The sequence below is a fragment of the Microdochium trichocladiopsis genome (genome assembly GCF_020744255.1).
Source record: "Microdochium trichocladiopsis strain MPI-CAGE-CH-0230 chromosome Unknown B0I36scaffold_12, whole genome shotgun sequence".
NCBI classification, from domain to species: domain Eukaryota; kingdom Fungi; phylum Ascomycota; class Sordariomycetes; order Xylariales; family Microdochiaceae; genus Microdochium; species Microdochium trichocladiopsis.
This window is the reverse complement of record NW_025763555.1, coordinates 1,432,568-1,453,261: the sequence shown is the minus strand read 5'-3', so window position 1 is coordinate 1,453,261 and position 20,694 is coordinate 1,432,568. Positions and strand designations below refer to the sequence as shown.

Below are 20,694 nucleotides of genomic sequence, written 5' to 3'. Positions count from 1 at the left end.
GACAAGAGACCTTCTACCACGTTGTGCTTAGTACCCTACCAGGTACATTCAGCAAGCCCTCGTAGGTTGGCTTCGTATGGAATGACTCACCACTACGCGCGGTTACCGCAGAAGTCCAAGTTCGCATGCACATTGAGATTTAGCATGTGTCTGGAGTAACGAGCTTTCGAAGCTTTTGTCAGGGGCCACAATACCCATTGCCCGTGGCTCTAAATATGATGTTCTTCATAATCTAGCGGAAACAACGCTTTGTAACGAGAGAAAAGACAATGCCCGCATGCCAGCGCTTCTCGCAAAAGAAGGAGGTGGCACGCGGAGTAGTCAACAATGGGGGATATCATACACCAAATTGACGCCGGTATGTGCTGTAGTAATGAAAGCAGAACGCTGGGCACTTTCGCGTGGCCGGCACTACGCATGTATGATCATGCGCACCCCACTTGAGTTGCCCCAATCTAATGAACCATTTTCGCCGTTCCCAAGGCTAGACAGACAAGTCGAGTTCCTGAAAAAAGCATATTGAAAACAAAACTGAAGACTTTTGAGTGGTTGTCCAAGGCCGAAACTCAAGACCACAAGTCTTGCTGATTCATGCCCGGCTGCCGTATGCTCCTTATGCCCAGGTCAGAAAGTGATGGGTCCGAGTTCGACTGCTGGCGAGATGGCACCCTCTCTTCGCTTGCGCTCATCTTCAGCTCTGATGACTCTCGCTATCTCCTCAGCTTGAACGGCATCTACGGGTCCATGAGCAGAGAGATAGCCATCGGACCCTCCGAGTTCCATGGGTGTGACTGGCCCAGGACTTCCGAGAGGCTCTAATCGAGGCTTGGAAGGATTCGAGTTGGATATGCTTTCGAAACCAATGGACCTCAACGACTGCAATGCAGCTGGACTCAGGCTCCCGTTGTTGAGTGCCAACGTCGCTTGAGCAATCATATCCCGCTGGTACTGCTGGATCCTCCGTTTCGCATCTGACTCGTGCCGGGGTTGTCCTGGACCGATGTGCGCACGGCCGGATGAGCCAGTAGCTGAAGGAGATCTCGCATGTTTGGACGAAGACGAAGACGACAACTGCCGGCCATGTTTATCGGCCTTTCGTTGCTCATAGTTTGAAGGATAGTATTTGCCCATGGGCAGCGGGTTCTCGGAGTATGGTCTTGGGTTGTAAGCCGCTACCGGGGTAGTGGTTCTGGACGATGTTGGCGAGGCCGCCGAGGCGCGGATACGGCTACTGCTGGACTCTGGAGCCTTGAGATTGGACGACCGAGCCATGGTGGGCGATGCTGATGCGGGCGCAGTGGCGGCGAAATAGCTGGAGTCTGCAGTCTTTGAAGAAGTTGGGAGGGTGGTGGGTGGCTGGGACTCTTTGTGAGCGATCTGGATTGATCGCTTGCGTGCTTTTGTGGCATCCAGGTGAAAAGGATGAGGTTGGTAGGTCCTGGTCTGCTCCTCGTGAAGTGGAAAGTAGCCTCTACCAAATAGGAAAACAGGGTGTTAAGTCAGGCGTGGGCTCTTTGTCAGATGCTGCGGAGAGTGGGGACGAGTGCATTCAAACAGGAGGAACAGTAAAAGTGCCGGGGCGGTCATGTTTATCTCGGCGGCGAAACGTACCCAGGGAGATCGCCACGGGCGGAGAGTGGTGCAGGCGGGGTGCGGACAGGCGTGCCGTCTGCAGCGGTGGACTTCGCTGGTGGGAGCTGGATTGCGATAGGCCGGCTGCTTGCTGACAAGGGAGTCGGGAATGTCTCGAGAAGAGGAGAGTCGTCGGTGTGCCAGTGTGGATGAGAAGTGGCTCGGCCTGGAAGATGCAGAGACCGAAGCACCGGGGAATTGGTTAGTTTTTGATTTCTTTGTCCGGACAACAGTTCCAGCCCGAGCCAGTCAGCTCGTGGCCGCGGATATGGCGGGTTCACGATGTGCTCGGCGGGCAGGGGCAGTGGGGACCACTATGACGCCAGGACGACGGCCAGCGACAGGCAGAAAAAAACACCACCTCGCACCCCATCCCCATCCAGACAGGCGCCCAGCGCCGGCTGGGCCCGTCGACAGCTTGGGTGCTCCGGTGGCGAGCGTGCCAGCGGTGCCTTTGTCCGGGGGGCGGAGCCCGAGTCGCACGCCCTTGAGATGAAGCGATGAATGGCCAGCAACCAGGCTGCGTGGGTTCCAAGGTTTCGCTTGGGGTCAGGGTCTCTGGGGCAGGGAACGCAAGCACCAACAGCAGCAGCAGCAACAACCGGATGGCCCCTTGCTAGAGAGTTCCGTGCCGTCACTGGGCCGGGGTGATGGTGCTGGTGCGCGCAGGACAGCATGGAGATTGGCAGCTTGTGGCCCCTCCCGCCATGGCACACGACTGCCGCGAGCCCACCCTAATGAAGCCGACCCCGCCTTTTCGGCTGGTCAGGCGCGGTGCCGTTGGCCGCTCTCGCTCTCCTCCCGTGTTGACACTGGCCAGCCACGACAGGTTCGAGCAACCCATTGCAGTGTGGCTTGCATGGAGCCGCCGTCCCGGCCAGGCGGGAGGCTTCACGACGGTCGTAGTGCTTGCTGTCCGGCAATTCCCACGTACGCCAGGAAAATCCCAGAGGCAGACTCGGTGGTGATGGCCAGAGACTGAGAGCACTTGCTGCTTCGGCACTGGAATGACTGATTGAGCCCAACGCTCGCCCCAAAAGGGCGGAGAGTTATCCCCGCGAAAGTTCTGAGACCTGGCCCCTTTGCCTTAGGTTTTGACGATGCTCGACGGGCGGACCCAGACTGCTGGTGCCACGCCACGCCACGCCGGGCTAGGTCGCGTGTCTTGCGGGATGACTCGTGGAGGGAGATGAAATGAGCAGCTGGCGTAGAGCCAGCCATGAATAATGATGACAGGTACACTTACCGCTAGTTGTCGGCATTAAATGGTCGCCGTAGAGCCTCGGAGATGGCTGCGAGTCTGTAGGCGGGTTTGGTGGGGAAGACCGCGGCGAGAAGACAATGTCCTCGTGCCGAAAGTCGCCAGGCGAGAGCAACGGGCCGGGCGATGACGGGCACGAGTCGGATGACTTGTCCCGCACCGAGTTGTTTGACAGGCTGCGGCCTGGCATGGGCGGTCGTCGTGCAGCCATGGTCGAGAGATACGAAGGCGCCTTGAACGATCGTCCAAAGCTGGCCATGACTGGCGCAGTCGACAGCCACTGCTGGAAGGGAAACGGCGGGCAGGCAGATGGGATGGAGAGCTGTGCTTTAATGCGGGGGGGTTTCTGGCTTGCCGTACTGGAGCCTGGTAGCGCTGGGCCGAGTTCCGGTATCTTGGTCGAGGGGCCCCGGGGGTGGTGGGATGGTGAATTATGTCTGTGGACGGACCAACAACCGGGCGTGTTGTGCTGTGCACGGTTTATGAAGCAGCCAGCTGCCTCCTGGGCAAACTCGACTGGTCGAATCGTGCAAGTGCCTGGCTTGGAGATGGCTACACATCTGGTCTCTGGCGGTGGCGGACAACGACAGTGCGAAGCAGCCCGGAAGGTCACGAGCAGGAAAAGGGGAGAAGAAAGCTGGAGATTGCCAGGACTGAGAAGAAGAAGACAAGCCGCGACGGGAAGTCTAGGATCGACGTTCTGGTGGAGATCCCTTTGGCCATAGAACCCGCGTGCCTGGCGGTATTTGTCGCTGCTGCTTCTACGGACAGGAGGCGAGGCGAGATAAGGAAGAGTGGATGATTGTCCTGTGCAGATCAGACCAGACCAGACCAGACCAGTACAAACTCGCGCTGTGCGTGCCTTCTCGCGGACGGCAACGACATCTTTATTCCCACGCACTGCTTCTCCAGGAGCCAAGCCGTCAAGGTCGCACCGCCCACGCTTGTGAGCCTCCAAGCCATCCAAGCCATGCTCGCGTCTGGCATCCTCGCGCAGAGGCAGCAACGATCGCCGCTGTCGTGGTGGCAAGCGCCGGTCCAGGTGGGGCCACCCGGTGCCTGGCACGGCCCTTGGGCTTTCGATGAGATTCGCAAGGACCTCTCGAGCCGTGGTCTTTCGACATCGGCCGTGACCCTACCTAGTGTTAGCACCAAGAACGTCGATGTCGGTGTGGCGGAGGATACGGCCGCCGTCCGTGCCGAAATCGAGAGACTCAGCAACAAAGGCAAGCAAGTCATTGTCGTGGCGCACTCATATGGTGGGGTACCTAGCCCAAGCCCCTTATTCAGCTGACACGAGGCATGCGAGCATATGGTGCCGAGAAAGTGTCGCCACTGTGGGTCAGGAGTTAGGCTTCTTGCAAGTCTTTCCTACTGCGTAAGTTATAATCTCATCAATTTGGGCTGAAACACCCTGCACGCTCTCTAAGCCAATTGAAACCTAACCACTAACGCCACCAGTACTAGCAGTTGGGGATCGCTAAGCTCAATAAAGCTACCATGGTGCCGATGGCCTTAGTGGTTAGGCTTCAATTGGCTCAGAGAGCGTGCAGCAAATTTGGTGCAGACTATTAGTCTGACAGTTAGTCTGAGATCATTGAACCAGACTGTTGGTCAGTCTGTTTCAGTCAGACTGGACCATCAGTCTGTACTAGTAGGCGGAGAAGCCAAGGCGTCTGCTAGTTGAGTTGTTGCACATCGGTAACTTTTAAGTTTGACCGACTGGGTCAGTTAGCCAGTCCCGGCCTGGGTCCGTTAGCGCTTGTATTACCCACTGGTTTGCTTTTCAGGATGGGCGTCTGAGACAATTCAACGGAACGCCAACCGCAACGATGTTTGTAGGCGCTGAGTCGACCCAACCTCGGAAATGTCCGATAATGGAATCAGTATTGCGCCACCCAAGGAATCCATCTCTCTTCGTGACACGTAACACGTGACGGTGATACGAGCCAGGTCTGCGCGTTGCAGCAATTGAATGTGTAACTACGGAGGTACTGGAGTTTTTTGCGAACCAAGTGGTTGTTCTTTCGCGGGAAGTGAGATTGAATCCCTTTTTCATATGTTGATATGGCCCCTGATGATCTTCTTGGGTGTCCATAGGTCCGATGATCTCCTTGTTCCCGGGATATCTGGTCCGTGGAGTTGGTTGAAACGTTGGATGACCATCTAAGACCAGTGGCGCAAGCCAAAACCGAAGAAGTGGATATTGGATTCTGCAGCACGTAGCGCGGCTAAGCGCGCAGAACTGACACGTGTGGAGTTGGTGTGCCGTTTTCAAAAGAGTCGTAGCACCGTAATTGGCAGGTAGTGTTGCCTGCTGAGTACAGTACTGTGCCTCCGCATCTCCCGGATACGCCTGGTGGATCTGAAGCATGGGTCAAATGGAGTAGGCTGCTGGTTTATGACGATCTGCCTCGCCTGATGCAAGACGTAGAGCAAGGTCATGACTCGTAAGCGACAATGCCATATTGTGTAATACAATACGCACCACCTGGCAATACAATAATATTGCGAGGGGTCCATATTGCCAATATACGTATTGTTGCACTGAGCGGGAGCAAGGGCATATGCATATCCTTAGCAGCTACTTTGACCAGTGCCAGGGTTTCAAGTGGACTGAAATTCAACAGGGATTGAACCCACAAGCAGTATTGGGTGATTGGCAGGGTATGTATCTTCAAGTCTATAGTAACGGGCGCAGGAACAGGTTCCTTATACGCAATTTAACCTGCCAGATCTCTGCGGCTAAAGGCGGTATCTGACGGAAAGGTGTTCATTTTTTTCAGCCTTACGCCCATCCCATGCTGCGTGCTGAATAGCGATATCGTACTGGGGCCGTCCATTGCAATGGCACCGGCCGACAGCGATGACCTTGGCGCCTCGTCCGTTTCGGTGTGGAAGAATTGGTCGTGACGCCTCCCCGTCTGGGTGAAGGCTATCAGCTCGTTGAGGATGACGAACTCGATCTTGAGCTTGATGCTGTACACGACGGGCTTGTATGTCGTCTGGATCTGGAAATTTCCGCTGTATTCGGTGGCGAGGAGACTGGCGTCGAGCAGGACGGTGAGGACGAAGAGGATGACGAGATGGCGGAGAATGCACCGTCCCGTGGTGGCCTTGACCACCAGGATAGGCTTGAAGCCCGTGGCGGCCTCCCATACGTACAGCCCGGATATGACGCTCCCCTGGAGGAAGAAGCCGGCGAGTTGTATCTTTTCATACACATCAAAGGCGCGAAAGAAGGGGTCGGGATTGCCGCTGTTACTGGCGAGGAACAGGATCGACACGGGAATGTGGAGGACGACAAAGTTGAAGACGATCATGACGGCCACGAGCCGAGTCTTCCAGCGGTCAGGCCTGACCAGCCCCAGACGCGAGTAGAGCACGACAGACTGGCCAGTCACCATGGCCCACCACCCGACGACGGTGACAACGCACATTGGCAGGTTTGGCGCAAGCGCGAAGAACCGCAGGAAGACGGCGATGGTGTGGATGAAGGTGCCGAATGTCGCGACGAGCAGGCTCCAGAAGTAGAGCCCCTGCTTGCGGCGGAAGAGGCTGAAAATGCTGATGGTAATCTCCACAGTGTTGAAGATCGCGACGGCAAAGAAGCCCGCAATCAGCATCGCGATGGGCAGCGACACATCGATCGGCCCCGTCTCTCCCGGCATGGTTACCACGGGCTCGCCGCAGCTTCGACGCTTGTAGGGCTATCGGCACGCGCCAGATCTCATGATGGTGTGTCTGCAGGGTGTTTGACAGCGACCAGCAGCAGCGCTTTCTAGCCGAGTCTTAGTCGTCAAACGGACACGACGGACGCATCTTGACATGTCAAGCGCACAACCGGTGCCAGGTTTGCTTCTGACATGTGGCCGCGGTCCCTGCGGTGGTCCGGCTGAGGTTTTTATGGCTGCCAGCTTTCCCCCTTCGAGGCAGTCGGAAACGCATCCAGCTCCCGGCCGTTGAGCCTGGCCACGCTCCCAAGGGCAGCTCCAGCTGGGGCTCGGGGTTGGCGATCGCCTGGGGGGTAACTTTTGTGGCGTGAGCGCATAGTTTCCGGGGGAGATTCCCCGCTTCTCGGACGACTCGGACGACTCGGACGACTCGGACGAGTACGCCTTGGTGGCGGGCGTGCCTATGCCACGCCTGCTCAAGCTGGTCAGCCGGGCCTCTGTGCGTACGTAGATGGACCATGTAGCAATTGCCTTACCTCCCCATTCCCGCTGCCCTCTCGGAAGCTGCTGCCTCTCGGGCGTGCTATGAGTGCCTTTCTGTGCCGCGAGTGCCGCGAGTGGCGTGACGGGCCTTGCTGTGCCGTGCTCGCTGCGCCTTGGGTGCACCTGCCTGCCGTCGTCCTTGTCGTCGTTGTGTTGCGCCCTCGCCTGCGCCGGCTGGCCACAGACGTGCACGACAGCCGCGGGGTTAGGGCTGGCGGCGGGTCGGGGGTTAGCCGCCGCCGCCCAATCCGCGCCCGAGAATTTGACCTCAATCTGGGGTAAGGAATTTTGACCTCAAAAATTCCCCCGAGGCCCGTGCCCCGCCCCCCCTGTCCCCCGCGAACTTGACCGAAAGTGAGCTCAATTTCCCCGTGGAATAATACAGTAGGCCACCTATAAGACACTCTGCCTCGATGATCGCCTTCCAAGCTGCGACCAGGGTAAAGCCTTAACCCCTAGAGGTTTCTAGGAATCCTTAACCTAGGAATACGAGGTTAGGAGGAGTAGGAATCCGACTCCCTAGGCTTGCTGTTCAAGCCACCCTCATAAATGATGACATACAAAGCTATGTACAAAGCCAGATCAGGCTTTCAGAATCTGCCTCGTGTAGGAAGCCGGTGGAATGTGCTTTTCGTATTCGTTGACGAAGAGTTCAACAGCGAATGTGCTTATCTTGATACATGGCTTCGCTGGGTTTGTTGTCAGATCGATGCACTCAAATGTTGTCGTGATCGTATCACTCTACGAAAAACACCCGCATCAATTCAGACAACACTCAACGAGACACACGCTAGGGTCTTGGAGTAGATTACCTCAAGAGTACGCCGACCATACAATGCGCATCTTGCAATTCCTCACGTTCTCCGTAAGGTCTTACGGTTGTGTGTGGCTGTTAACGCCATCGCCGCGAAGACAGGCTTGATTTGCTACAACAAAGCTTTGCACGGGGCATCGGTTGAGGGAAATGCATCTGGTGAGATAGCGTGTCGGCACTCGCTTCTGCGGCAGATGAGGACATGATATTCCAGATCGGCGGAGAGTTGCAGGTACGTGAAGACCAGGTCGGGGCTACTGTTACCTTCCGGCCTCGTAGTACCGGCATTCTGGACTGTCGGTGGGTCGTATCTAGTGAAGAAACTGGGTAAATTTGGGGTTAAGAGTGGACTCAAATCTACTGAGAAAAGGGGCTGGAATGAGACGGATCTACTACGTGCACAGACCTTTCGTAGGATATGACATATCCTACGTGGGAATGAGAAGGACGTCGAGGTGTGCACGGTCGACACTGCATATGTGGGGCATGTGGAACCCTTGAAGTTGACTCAATTACGGGGTGGAATAAGACAGTAGGGAGAGGCTGGCCTCCAAGCAAATCCATAAGGCTTTCGCCCTTCTGCACTAAGAAGGCAGCAAGGTATATCAAGCCCACGACATTGTGCTGTCCGACGACCGCATTGCTGCTTATAAGCCCGCCTGACGAGTGCGCAACCACAAGAGCCTTTTTTCCCTCCATTGCGACCGAACTTAAAGCCTGCTGCACTGCTGCAACGTCATCATGTGGGCCGGAGGCGGATCTCTTGTGCTACCGACCGTCGGCAAGGCCACACAAAAGGCTTCGTATCCAAGGGTCGTCAGTTCATGGATGAATGTGTCGTGGCAGATAGGTTTGAGCCACGCCCCAGGCACAATGACAACGACAGGTTTTGGCATGGCGTCCACTTGCTCGCCAGAAGTAGTGCTAGTCCAGTAGTGAAGTCCGGCCTGCTTATAGTAACAGGCACAAAGTCTTGTAAGAACGTGCGATGTAGAGTGAGCTGCATAAAGACTTTCTCTCTGCACTGTCTTAGCGTCGCTATTTGTATATTATTTGAATTGTTATTAACGACGCAATTTGTTTACAGCTATGAGACTTATGTTTATCACAAAGTTTTCGTCCTGAATATTGTTGCCTGAGACGTGGATTGAGACAATATTGTAATGCATCCAAACTTCTGCGTGCCCAAGTTTTCCGCAGCTTTTGTTTGTTCCCTTGTCCGTATACATACAGATAGAACGGCTTCCCTTTTCTTCAATACATGACGAAGGTGTGATGCCTGAACGGAAGCGCAGCAGCTACACTCGCAGAATGTATTCCTATGCCCACCTAATCAATCGTCTGGATACGACGGTGAGATAGCTCGTAAAAGTCGACTTCAAACACTTATGTGATATATCATGCTCGCTTGTTAGGGGCGCGGCTTTAATAATTCAGGTAGCGACGTCTAGAAGATAGCATAATCAGCCCGTTGGTCGGGTTCGTCTAGAAGTGGCTTCTTAACCTACTGCCCTACGGGTTGGGTCCGGTCAGCGCAGCTTATCACAGCTCATCGCTGTCTACACTAAGCCTGTTGCAGTGAATCTGTCGCCTGTCGCCGATCGCACCACGCACCACTCCGGTAGGGTCAATGACGCACCGTATGCCATGCATTACCTGAAGCACTGTCTCTCAGGAAGGACGTCGGGCTGTGGTATGGAACGAATGATGAATGTACGCCGCTGGTGGTCTAGCCACGTTTGCGTACGCGCCCGTCCTCTCCCGCCGGTGATGATGCGAGAAATGGGCGCAGTGCTGGCAGATGTTATGCATGTCTCATATCACAGCATTGACCCTCGGAGCCATTGTACCAGTCGTCATAGACTTAACGCCCTAATCATGTAGTAAGGCTGAAACATAATTCGACCAGCTGCTGGCTTTTGACTAAGACATGACTCCGTATGGACATGAAGTGTTCAAATAGCTGTCCTTTTCTCCCAGATAGCAATGCAACATCTGAGCTCTTCATCTTTGGTCGCTATTGACTCGAGATTGGTAAGCCTTTCGACAATCCACACTCATTAATAACCAATGATGGAACAGCCAAACGACCTGCGCGAAAAGGCTCCTGGAACGATCGCCTTGCAATTCGGGCGCAGTCTTCATACGCTCGGTGTTCAACGGTGTTTGGGGCGTCATGAGATCCACTTCTGCCGGGCTGAGATACAGCAGGTCGTTTAGCTGCTTGGGCCAAGTGGTTGCGCTCCGGTCCACGGGTCACGAAAGCATATCGTCGTTTACACAAAGAACTACCTGCCACCACAGCCCGCCGCAACCCTCGTCACGACCTGACGTCTCGAGCGCAAATGCGAATAGCGACCCGCTGGCCTTCAAAGTCACATGGGCAGCAGTGCAAAATACCTCCCGAATCATCATGACAGCCAAGCTCTCGATAGCTCACGCACCTGGACCTTTTGTCCCAGCCATAGGGGTCCGGATGCTCAACGAGTAGCTGCGATTAGGTTGTTCTCTACACACGGCGAGGTGTCGGCAGGCATCAGAGCGCGAATGGGACCAAAAGCCCCGCACAAGAACGACAGGAAGCTTCAGGGGGATTTGCGGCTGAGAGCCAGGTACGGCTCCCACTACTGCAGTGCGTCAGGTGCATCATCGTGGTGCAGCACACTAATGTAGTCTATCGGCAATCACCCTTGCGTCCTGAGGACCGGGGCTGTCGTGATCCTGCGGGCTGGCACAGAGTTCAGGGGGCAACGAATGCTATGCGACAGGGGTTCCATTCAGCAGGCCAGCCATCATGTTGTTATATGAGACACGGGTTTTGATAGGTGCACTCACAGGCCCAAGCGACTCAATAGGACAAGTACCTTCACCTCGCCTCCGACACTACACATCAGTGGCATCATCTGATCCTCAGGCACAGCCATCGTAAAAGATCAATCATAATACTAAGGAATAGAGAAGGCTTCCGAAGCCTGGCCGGCCTTTTCCAAACATGACCTGTATAACTATCCAACGTGTCATGCTTCTGAATCTGCACGTAGTACCCAAAACAGCCACAACGTCTCATCAGTCTCCACTCCTGTGTTTTCTTGGACACGAAGACCTCATGTAACCCGCATGCTACAACGGACGGACTGCACCTCATGCCTCGATGAGACACCGCTTGCCTTTCGGAGACAACAGGAAAAACACCACTTCCTTCATGTCGTCGTCCGACATGCCCTCGCGCGTCGAGATTTTGGCGTGGGGAAACTCGCGGAAGAACCTGGCTACACCGAGCCGGATCTCGATGTAAGCCAGATGGATTCCAACGCATGCTATGTGACGAGCCGCTTGTCAGCACATTCTTTCAGACTGCGCATGACCACATGCCTATGATGGCCACGCCAGGGCGCGCGCCACAAACTTACTCCGTGTGCCACCTCCAAACGGCATCCATGCATTCTTCATCTCCTTGGTCGGGTTCTTCCACCGCCAAGGATTAAACTTGTCCGGGTCTGGGAACACCTTTTCATCCCGATGAAGCGCATACGTAGTGGTGTTGACCACGCCGCCACCGGGGAGCCAGTACCCGTCAATCTCCGCGCCGGACGGCGGAACAACCCTGGGCAGCGCACTTGGCGCAGCCGCATAGAGCCGCAACGTCTCCTGGATCACCAGGTTCAAGAACTTCAAGTCTTTGAGGTCCTGCTGCGTGTAGCCTTCCGGCAGGGCGGCCACTTCCTCGACCAGCGCCTTCTGGATCTCCGGGTGTCGACACACTGCCCAAACCAAGAAGGTCAGCGTGGTGGACGACGTGTCGCTGCCCGCGATGATGAATATGCCCGCGTCGTCCACGAGCTCCTTGGCCGTCAGCGTCTCTCCGTTCTCGTCGTTGGCCTTGTACATCTTCTGGAACAGCGTCGGGTAAACCCCCGTTGCCTTGGCTCCCGCATCACTGCCGGCCTTCTCGGGATCCAGCTGCTGCTTCTCGACGAGCGCCTTGTGCCGCTCAATCGACTGCGTGGCATACATGCGGTTGCGCTCATTGAGTTTACGCAGCGCTCTGAAGCCGGGGAGGAACCCCGACAGCGGCGACGATGCTATCGATCCAAACGCGAGGCGTAGGCCCCTGACGACCTTGTGTCCTTGCAGATCGCGGATATACTGGTTCATCTCGTTGCGCTCGAGCATGTGGAATGAGTCGCCAAAGGACAACTCGCCGATGACATCGCTGGTCAGGAACAGGAACCACTTGGCGACGTCCGTGTATCCCTGGGTGTTGATGTCGTGCTGCATCTTGGAGATGGCAAGGTCAAAGTGTGCCTCGATGCGCGGGAGGAATACGGTCTGCAGGGAGCTTTCTGACAGCGGAGAGGCTAGGAGGCGACGGTGGCGACGGTGAAACTCTGGATTTATGGTGTTGAAGATGTTCTCGACGCCTGGGAGGAACTTCCTGTACCATGAGCTCTTGAGGAAAGGGCGCTTGACTTGGTGGATGGTCGCGGCGCCCGCGGCACTATTGACAAGGAGCTCGTTGGGGCCGATGCGGACGACGGGACCTGTAGGGAGTCACGTCAGCAGCCTGCACCTGTGCATAACGAGGCTGAGGGCAGATGAACCATATTTCTCATGCAGTCGGAGTGCGTAAAGGTGCTTCTGTGCAGTCAGAGCGGAGTAGGTGTTTACGAGATCCGTCCATGGCGCGTACCACGGCCCTGGGATCTTTGACAGCGGCCCGACGTATGCCTTGTACAACTTCTGATGGAAGAGATCGTGTCAGCCATGAGGTTGGTGATGAATCCCGGTAAGCTTTTTGTCTTTTGCATCTCCGAGCTGCTACTCACCTGCCCGAGCAGGAGGACCACTCCTCCGGTGGCAACCAGAGCGACTATGCCGCTGCTTGTCAGCGTGAGGCTCTCCATCGCGGATTGCGAACTCCAATAGCTCCAGCAGTCTTGGACGGAAAAGAGATGCAGAGAGGAAAAGTCCAAACGGAAGGAGCTCCAAGAACTTTAATTATCGACGACCATCTCTGCGAGGAGCGGGGCTAGCCTGTCATTGCATTGACCCCGCAAGCATGTCGCCAACAGTGTCTCATGCCAATCCACCGCCACGCCGAGGTTGTCATGGCCTCGCTCATATGGCGACGGGGTCAAGCGGCTGACGCCAGACCCAAACCCCGAAGACACGAGCAGATTTAGGGCTGATGGCATGACGCGGCTAGCGGGCGGGATCTCCATAACGGTCAGCATTGCTGCTGATAGTCTTCGTCACGGGCTATTCTCCGTGAAAATTCCCATGTGAAGCAAGATAGGCTACTGCCAAGAGCGAGCCCAGCAATAGGTTGGTGGTGCTCCTACATGATAGGACGAGAGTCCGGGGGCAACACCGACAGCCTCAACGTCAATTTTTGGCTCAGCTTCCTTGCTCTGGGATGCTTTCACAGGGTGCACTCGCGCCTTGCAGCCACAGGTCGCAACTCTAAAATTGTACCGGTAGGGCGTCTCTGAGCTTTGTCATCCGTCGGCTGTCCGGCCTGTGCACTGCTTGGTGAGTTTTCGGAAGATCGGCGGAGCGTGGTGACGGTGGGGCTGACAAGGCCCCCTGAAGTCTTGCCTTGCCGCGGCGACTGATGAGCTCAAACTGCCCGGAACCAGGATACCCCAGACTAGAGCTGACGCCACTCCTGATACGAACGGTTTCCATTCGTACGTGATCCCGCGAATACCCGCACGAGACATCCGCCGGGGTTACCATTGCAGGCAAGACAGGCTGTCTTGCTTCCTTGGACAGCGAATTCTCTGGCCAGCAGCTTTCACGAGCAATAGTTCCATGACCATGGTAAGCTCCCACAATGTCAGCCTTCCCAGACCCCGAACTCTTATCTACTCGGCGTCACTGCCCGTCTTAATCAAGCCTGCGCTTGCCTGTCGTCTGGCTGCCAGGAAATTTCAGACACGGGCAATCGGCCAGGGCTGCTGAGCGTGACCCGAGTCCCCTTGTGGACGAAGGCTGGGACGAGGAGGCACGGGACAGGTATGAAGAACCCGATAAAAACCACAGCATGTCTCGGGAAGTTTGCTTGGCAACGAAGGGACACTGACAAGCTTGGGAACAGCTCTGGGACGCCCATGGAAAATGCCGTTCAGATGACGTACCGATGATCTGAGTGACAACACACGATGCACGGCATTCAATAGACGGAATGACCCCTGGAGCTGTGGTGTGCTGCACCCTAGCAGTCTAGGCTTGAGGCTCCACTAGCTGTGACCAGATTGCAACACGCTCAATGCCCCCCCGGCGCCTGGCAGGCCCCCTTGGCAGCCAGACTTCACTCACTAAGCAGCTCCTCAGGCCTCGACCGAATCTCCTGCCACACGTGCAGCCACAATCTCGTCATAACCCCCGCACCACATCAACCACAAGCACCCTGATGATGCTCGACGCCATTGATGCGCAGACACCGGGTTTCCCCCAATTCGAGCCCAGCACTTCACGCATCGAGATCGATCCCAATGGTGATGTCGACTTTGTTCTAAAGACCGCAAACAGGCAGCAATACGTCTGACCCGCAGAGCCAGTTACAGGGGCACCCCCGGCAAGGCGAAGAGCAGGTCAGGGACGTCCAAGTAGATCAAGGTGCAACGGGCAGACTAACCTCCCCCAAAAGGTAGATCCTGCAAATGACAGAGAGGAGGCAAAGGACGAGTACCGCTTCCGAGTCTCGTCGCGATGTCTCAGCGCCGCGTCGCCAATCTGGAGCCGGACCTTCAACGGGCCACGAAGGCAGCTACCACGTAATGAAGGGGCAAGGCTCGAGGTCGAGCAGCACAAATGGGATGCCACGGCGGTCCTCATCCTGCTCAGCATACTGCACGCGCGCAGCGAGAACACACCATAGCAGGTCACGCTCGATATGCTGACCCAGATTGCGGTCCTGGTCGACTACTACAAGTGCCACGAGGCCACGGACAGTGCCGTGTCCGCCTGGATCAACGCCCTGGAGCAGGACCCGGCCACTAAACCGCCCGCACACCACGGAAGAGAAAGCGTCATGTGGCTGTTCGTCGCATGGGTCTTCGCCAGGCCCGAGACATTCACCGACCTGGCAGCCCTTGCGATATACATGTCTGAAAGCCCGATGGAGGGGATGTCGCTGCCCTTCCCCGGTGCTTTTGTCTGTAAGTCTGATTGACCACCACCGGTCCATGTTTGATACCGTGTGAATGCTAATGACTCCGGCCGCTCTTTCGTGCTCAGATGCCATTGACAACGCCAGGCACAAGGCGATTGAGGATTTCCTGGACAACACCCTCTTGCTGCGCGACTCCCTGATCGACCCGGCCTGGCAGTGTCCAGCCCAGCCAGACCTCAGCGCTCAGTGTTCCTCGATGCTGCTCGGCCAGCTCGTGCGCTTCCTGGTGAATCATCTCGGCATGGATGTCTTCAGCAGCAATGGCCAGCCGAACCGCCCTTTCTACGGCATCAGTGCGAAGAAGCTCGACGCCGCCATCAGAGAAGGCCTGCCGCACTTGTCATGGCGCGGGCCACGCGAAATCGCAACAGCGGACGAGACGGCGAATGAGCACTGCTTGGTGCATCAGTGTAGTCTCAGAGACATGATGCAGCCCTTCGTGGAGAAGATGAGAAAGGAAATCCCGGCCTTGTTGTTGGAGGACTTTCCTAAGCACCAGCTTGCTTCCTAGCGTTCATGGCATGCTTATCGTCCGTCAAAGATATAAACTGGTCTGCATATATGAGCTCGGCTTTGGGTAGCGGGAGATTGCCGGTTGATGGGAGATTCACCATATTCAGAGACAAATGCGAGATTCTTGGGCAACAATGGATTCTCTTAAACGGAAAGCTGTTTCGACAAGTATATACCATAAGATAGTCTCCTGACGATGAGCCCCCGTGGCGAAAAAAATATGGACCTCTCGACAACGAGGTCTCCACCTCAAATGGTCGGCCAGTCCGCGCTCCAGTTGATAACATTCCAGCCAAACTTGGCGCTATTGTAGTCCACCGCATCCGGGTCCACTGGCGAGCGAAATGATCTTGTTAGTTCGCATGGCTGCCATGAGTAGGAGGTGAAGAATGCTTACGGTAATGATAGTAGAACACGTCTCCGAGCGTCGGGTCAGTGAACACTCCCTGCCCACCAGCAGCATACACGCGATCATGCGTGTGGATGAAGTTGGTGCCGCCGCCATCCTGGCAAGACTTGCCCGCCTTGTCCACGAATGGGCCCGAGGGACTCGTGCTGCGGCACAAGTTGACGTGGTACTCGTCCGCCGGCTTGGGGGTGTACGTGCAGCACGCGCCCAGGCTGAGGAACAGCCAGTAGTAGCCCTTCTTGTAGAAGATTGTAGGGCCTTCCATGGAGGACCGGCGCGGGTCGTGCGCGATGCGCTTGTGGTTGCCCGAGGCGAACACGTAAGGGCCGTTGATGGACAGCTGGGCCTGGTAGATCTGGTCCCAGTACGAGCCCCACTGGAGGTAGAAGTCGCGGCCGTTGGCGTGGGGGACGAGGTTGGCGTCGATGGCGTTGTATGGGGTCTGGCCTGGCGCGGAGGTCAGAATCGAGCCTTGGTCAGTCCAGCTGCCTGGCTCCATGTTGGGAGAGGTAGCGTAGCCGATTGCAGAAGTCTGCGAGCCGGAGGTCGAGACGGGGTAGAAGAGGTAGTATTGGCCTTGGATGTAGGCCACATCAGGAGCCTTTGCATGAATTATGAGTTAGCGGAGGCGCGTTTGGTGCAAAGGTGATTGGATCGATGTCTCTCACCCAGAGCTCCTTGTTCCCAGGCATGTTGATGATGCTGCCATTGGGAAGGACGCTGCCGACCTTGGTCCATGGACCGGCAATGTTGTTGGCTGTGACGATCTCAATACCACGAAACGTCGAGAAGCGAAAGTACTTGCCGTCGGGACGGCGGTAGAGAGCTGGGTCATGCGTGAAGCAGTATCCAGTGCAAGCGCCCGGCTGGGGGTAGGCTTGCACAAGAGCTGGCACAGAGGCCAAGAAGGTGGCTAGGACCGTGGAGAGGAGCATGGTGGGCGGTGATTGCAGGAGATGCTGTCACACCACCTGGAGCTAGTCCTCGCCGAGTTATGGGCAAATCCGTACTCAGATTAGAGGGTAAGTGGAGTGGTGGAATAGAACTTGGACCATGAGGCAATCTGCATCAAAGCACACACTTATACCTATGATCAATGTATGCTTCTCGAGATTGGCATTCACTGCAACGAGCACCTGCCAATGGAGCCTTGCTGGATGAGTAACAATTGAATCCTAGCACTCTGCGCCATTATACCTAGATCTACCCATCTAGCGGAGGACTCAACGTCACCTGCAGCAGTATAAACCAATTCTTGATAGTTGAGTAATCCTCCGGAAGGTGGACATGTAAGCCCCGTCGTGGCACGTGTTGTGAGATTCTGACAGCATACATCCCTGTCAAGCATACGGGACCCAGTCAACGGTAAGTATGACGTTGCTTCAAGTCCCGCAGGCCGTCCACGCAGCTACAGGGGATCAACGCAGGCCGTCGAACGTCCATGATCAATTCGGCTGTATTCGGCTGATAATTTTATGCCTCAAATGGACTGAGTCCATCAATGCGGCACGCTGTTATTGGCAGAGTTCGTGTGGAAGCGCCGAGCCGAGGCCCGATTGGTGCGCCCAGGCCTCGTACGGATGAGTACCATGGCCTCGGCTCGGCCCCCAGGGCACATGCAGGGTTCATGCATGGGTCCAAATGCAGCAACGTTACCTTACAAGTCACATCTACCGACAGTTGTAGAACACCTACGAGTACGGTCGCCAGCTGGTGGCATCACGGGCTCATATGGCATGGACACATGGGATGACACAAGACAGGCGGCTAGCAGGCACCATGATGGTTCCATTCTTGAGCTATCGTCACCAAGTCAGACGGGTTGGACGGTACGGCGAACAAAGTACAGTGTCAGATTGTCTCTATTAAATGGAGGGCTACGGTAAGCTCTGCAAGTCTGTGCTGTCGGAAATCTCAAATCACTACTCTATCACGCACCTCGAGTTAAGAAATGAAGAGCATCGCATCGTTGAGTTTGGTGGCGGGGCTGACTGTCGTCTCGGTAAGTGCTCTACGCGTTGGAGCATCGGCGAAATCGAGGCAACACTAACTGATTGATGCCCACCAGGCGCTGCCGACCAATGAGGGAGTCTCAGGCAGCATCACAGATGCTCTCACATGGACAGGCCAAGTGCAGTTAGGCCAGCTGCCCATAGTCTTGACCGGGACTGCCGAGGTTTGTGCGCCTAGTCCAAGGCCCTTGCGAAGGAAGCTCACAGTTGCCTGCAGGAGATCTACCACAACATCACAGCGCTTAACCCCAACTACGACAGCGAGCTTGGCATCAATAGTCAGAACTCTCTGACCACGGAGCAGAACTTGGAGAACTTGGCCCTTCTCAACGCACGTGCACCAACTTCAAGCGTAAGTCACCTGCAAGTGAAAGCACCGGACTCATGGAGAGACAAGTGCTGACGACTTTGCAAATTCACCAGGATTACACGTGCAACTATGGCACCTGGGTCAGCGCTCTCAACACCGCCGCTGTCATCAGATATCTCTACAACATTGGCAATGGCGACTGTGCTGCCCCTCCAGGAAGGCCAGGCGCAGGTGGGTGCAGTAACACTGGCTGCGCGGGGGAGTCGTCCGTCTGGCTGTGCAACGACTACAACTTCCAGCTCCACGTGCCGTGCCGACTCGTGGCAGAGTGAGTGCAATAAGAGCCCAAGTCCGCAGCGGGCGATATGTACTTCTCTTGCTAACTCCGCCCTGTCCAACAGCAACGCTGTCGAGGTGATGATTAAGTGCCAGAACAACGACGTGGTGCGGGGACAGGTAAGGATTTGTTTGCCGCCTGCATGCTCCCTGGGGAAAAGTGGCTCACAATTTGAATTGCAGATCTTTTCCACTGACCGAGGCTGGAGCACAATCATCAACCACTGCTAAGTAGGCTTTGTTAGGTGCGGCTCAGATTTTGTCTCCCTCTTGCATTCACCGGCCCCAGGTATTTAGCGATGCAAAATGACAGGGATCCTGTTGCAACCAGAGCAGAGAAGGGATGATCTCTGTTACGTCCCGTGCCACATATGTAGCATTTGCCTCAAACTCAACAATTTTATGTCTGTGATCAGCACTCTTCCTCCAATGTCTCACATTCCCCTGGCAGTGTCAATGGCGTGACGTGTGCATTAGGAAGCGGCTGGATGAAGCTTCTGCGAGCTACAGGGTGCGGGGTATCGCTTCTTCTGGCACGGTGACGCAAGAAAGGTGGTGTGTGTGTGATGCGTTTGCATTAGCGCCGTGACGGGATGCCCCGTCCGCCCGCTGAGGTATCCAATGCTATGGCACAACCGTATGCAGACGCACGGGTCGGCGCGTTGTGTGTCTCACCGGCCCACAAGACTGCAGATATTGCCTCTGACTGGTCTCAGTGTCTGAAGCTATCGACTCGTTTCTGCACATCACATAATTCACGCACCATGGAGCTATACCTTGTTTGCCCAAAGCGGAGAGTACTAGCCGTTATGGTCCAGCAGTATGTCTGCGAGACCGAGAAGGCTCCGGTACTTCGTAGTCCCACGTTATCCCGGCGCCCATCGAGGTACCTGAGTGGAGACGCGTAAATGCCCTTCTCGAACCGCGACTGTAAGTATCTCTGCCGATCACCGGTACTCTGGCTGCAGTGAGCTTCTGGTGCATTTCGATGTACTCTCCGCAGAGTCTGATATTGTTGGCTCTAATCCCTGAAAATTCTCCATAAAATACGTACCGGAGCCTTCTCGGTCTCGTAGACATATCTCCCAGTCTCCGGTCTCACCTTCTTCACCTTGGCGTTTTCCCCATGAGAAGGGAGTGGTTTCACTGCCCCGACGACCTGTCTCAGGGCTCCCACCGTGCTGGGACGTTGATCCTGTCATGCTTGCGTATGCGTGTGGCACCAGCCAACATGGTGTCTGCGAACACTTGGGGTTTTCGCGAAACTGTGAGACATGCGTCACCATTGTCCTCCAGCTCCGTGCCCTCGTTGGGAGCTTCTCCGTTTTGCCCTGCATCTTGGCGTCTACGAAGGATCGGAGATGATTTTCAGAGTCCGGGATAGCTCATCTGCGGCAAATTGCTGTCATTCGATGCTGCATCGGCATTGCCGTACGATCAACACCAAGAGCTCCAATGACGGCATGCGTCAGCCAGCCTCGTTTGCACGAGCTGATGGCTAGTATGGGGCGCCAAGAACAACCACAGCCACCTCGTCACAGGTTTTTGTACAGCTTGCAGCTTGCAGCTTGCAGGATGTAGCGATGTGATCAGAAGCATCCATGGCTTGCAGTCCTGACATGCACTCCCGCCACGAACATTCATTATTGCCAACGTCATTGGCTCAAGATGGAGCTTCGATACTTTGCTAGCTGGTCTGGTCGCATACTTGATAGGTATCTTGGTGGGGCTGCTCGGCACGAGCCGCTGATCGTCAACAAGCTTTACAGCCCTTCCACAATGATTATCGCTCCATCTGCCGGGAGGCTAAGTTGCGCTTTGCACCAGCAGTCGAGATGCCCCTGCCTCTAAGAATCTAGCATGTCGCTAGTTCTCTTTGACACCTGGGCATGCTTTCTGGCCTCTGGTAGTGTTAAGCTAGCGGGCTCCTGACGCTCCCCGATGATAAGGGCTGTGGAGGACATTTGTCGCTAAAGAGGACTAAGACGTCGCGTGCCGAAAAGAGGGTGGTGG

The 20,694-nt window shown here is 55.7% G+C and overlaps 7 protein-coding genes across 7 annotated transcripts; 4 read left to right on the top strand and 3 right to left on the bottom strand.

Moving 5' to 3' along the window:
* Nucleotides 1-424: 424 nt before the first annotated feature.
* B0I36DRAFT_337698 (uncharacterized protein) lies at nucleotides 425-2,309 on the bottom strand (the record flags this gene model as incomplete). Its single annotated transcript, XM_046155695.1, has 3 exons — nucleotides 425-1,471; nucleotides 1,612-1,919; nucleotides 2,001-2,309. 3 exons carry the CDS (start codon nucleotides 2,307-2,309, stop codon nucleotides 625-627), a joined length of 1,464 nt encoding a protein of 487 aa, XP_046006073.1. The 3' UTR covers nucleotides 425-624.
* Nucleotides 2,310-5,318: 3,009 nt separating this feature from the next.
* B0I36DRAFT_46228 (uncharacterized protein) lies at nucleotides 5,319-5,573 on the top strand. Its single transcript, XM_046162915.1, has one exon. It carries the CDS (start codon nucleotides 5,354-5,356, stop codon nucleotides 5,528-5,530), a length of 177 nt encoding a protein of 58 aa, XP_046006072.1. The 5' UTR covers nucleotides 5,319-5,353; the 3' UTR covers nucleotides 5,531-5,573.
* A 2,005-nt stretch (nucleotides 5,574-7,578) lies between these two features.
* B0I36DRAFT_337692 (uncharacterized protein) lies at nucleotides 7,579-8,058 on the top strand. The gene is made up of 2 exons (XM_046155694.1): nucleotides 7,579-7,922; nucleotides 8,016-8,058. The coding sequence occupies exon 1, from the start codon at nucleotides 7,660-7,662 to the stop codon at nucleotides 7,915-7,917; it is 258 nt and encodes an 85-aa protein (XP_046006071.1). The 5' UTR covers nucleotides 7,579-7,659; the 3' UTR covers nucleotides 7,918-7,922; nucleotides 8,016-8,058.
* A 2,929-nt stretch (nucleotides 8,059-10,987) lies between these two features.
* Nucleotides 10,988-12,867, bottom strand: B0I36DRAFT_337689 (cytochrome protein). Its single transcript, XM_046155693.1, has 4 exons — nucleotides 12,751-12,867; nucleotides 12,526-12,664; nucleotides 11,335-12,465; nucleotides 10,988-11,241 (listed from the first exon to the last, which is right to left on the bottom strand). The coding sequence occupies exons 1-4, from the start codon at nucleotides 12,826-12,828 to the stop codon at nucleotides 11,066-11,068; spliced, it is 1,524 nt and encodes a 507-aa protein (XP_046006070.1). The 5' UTR covers nucleotides 12,829-12,867; the 3' UTR covers nucleotides 10,988-11,065.
* A 1,455-nt stretch (nucleotides 12,868-14,322) lies between these two features.
* Nucleotides 14,323-15,748, top strand: B0I36DRAFT_337688 (uncharacterized protein). The gene is given in 5 exon segments (XM_046155692.1): nucleotides 14,323-14,468; nucleotides 14,484-14,520; nucleotides 14,581-14,726; nucleotides 14,808-15,087; nucleotides 15,167-15,748. The coding sequence occupies 5 exon segments, from the start codon at nucleotides 14,340-14,342 to the stop codon at nucleotides 15,610-15,612; spliced, it is 1,038 nt and encodes a 345-aa protein (XP_046006069.1). The 5' UTR covers nucleotides 14,323-14,339; the 3' UTR covers nucleotides 15,613-15,748.
* Nucleotides 15,749-15,863: 115 nt separating this feature from the next.
* B0I36DRAFT_298793 (glycoside hydrolase family 43 protein) lies at nucleotides 15,864-16,958 on the bottom strand (the record flags this gene model as incomplete). The annotated part of the gene is made up of 3 exons (XM_046151959.1): nucleotides 15,864-15,946; nucleotides 16,012-16,624; nucleotides 16,692-16,958. The coding sequence occupies 3 exons, from the start codon at nucleotides 16,956-16,958 to the stop codon at nucleotides 15,864-15,866; spliced, it is 963 nt and encodes a 320-aa protein (XP_046006068.1).
* A 1,016-nt stretch (nucleotides 16,959-17,974) lies between these two features.
* On the top strand, nucleotides 17,975-19,119 carry B0I36DRAFT_389019 (uncharacterized protein; the record flags this gene model as incomplete). Its single annotated transcript, XM_046161288.1, has 6 exons — nucleotides 17,975-18,025; nucleotides 18,092-18,199; nucleotides 18,253-18,387; nucleotides 18,459-18,673; nucleotides 18,747-18,801; nucleotides 18,865-19,119. The coding sequence occupies 6 exons, from the start codon at nucleotides 17,975-17,977 to the stop codon at nucleotides 18,910-18,912; spliced, it is 612 nt and encodes a 203-aa protein (XP_046006067.1). The 3' UTR covers nucleotides 18,913-19,119.
* Nucleotides 19,120-20,694: the final 1,575 nt, after the last annotated feature.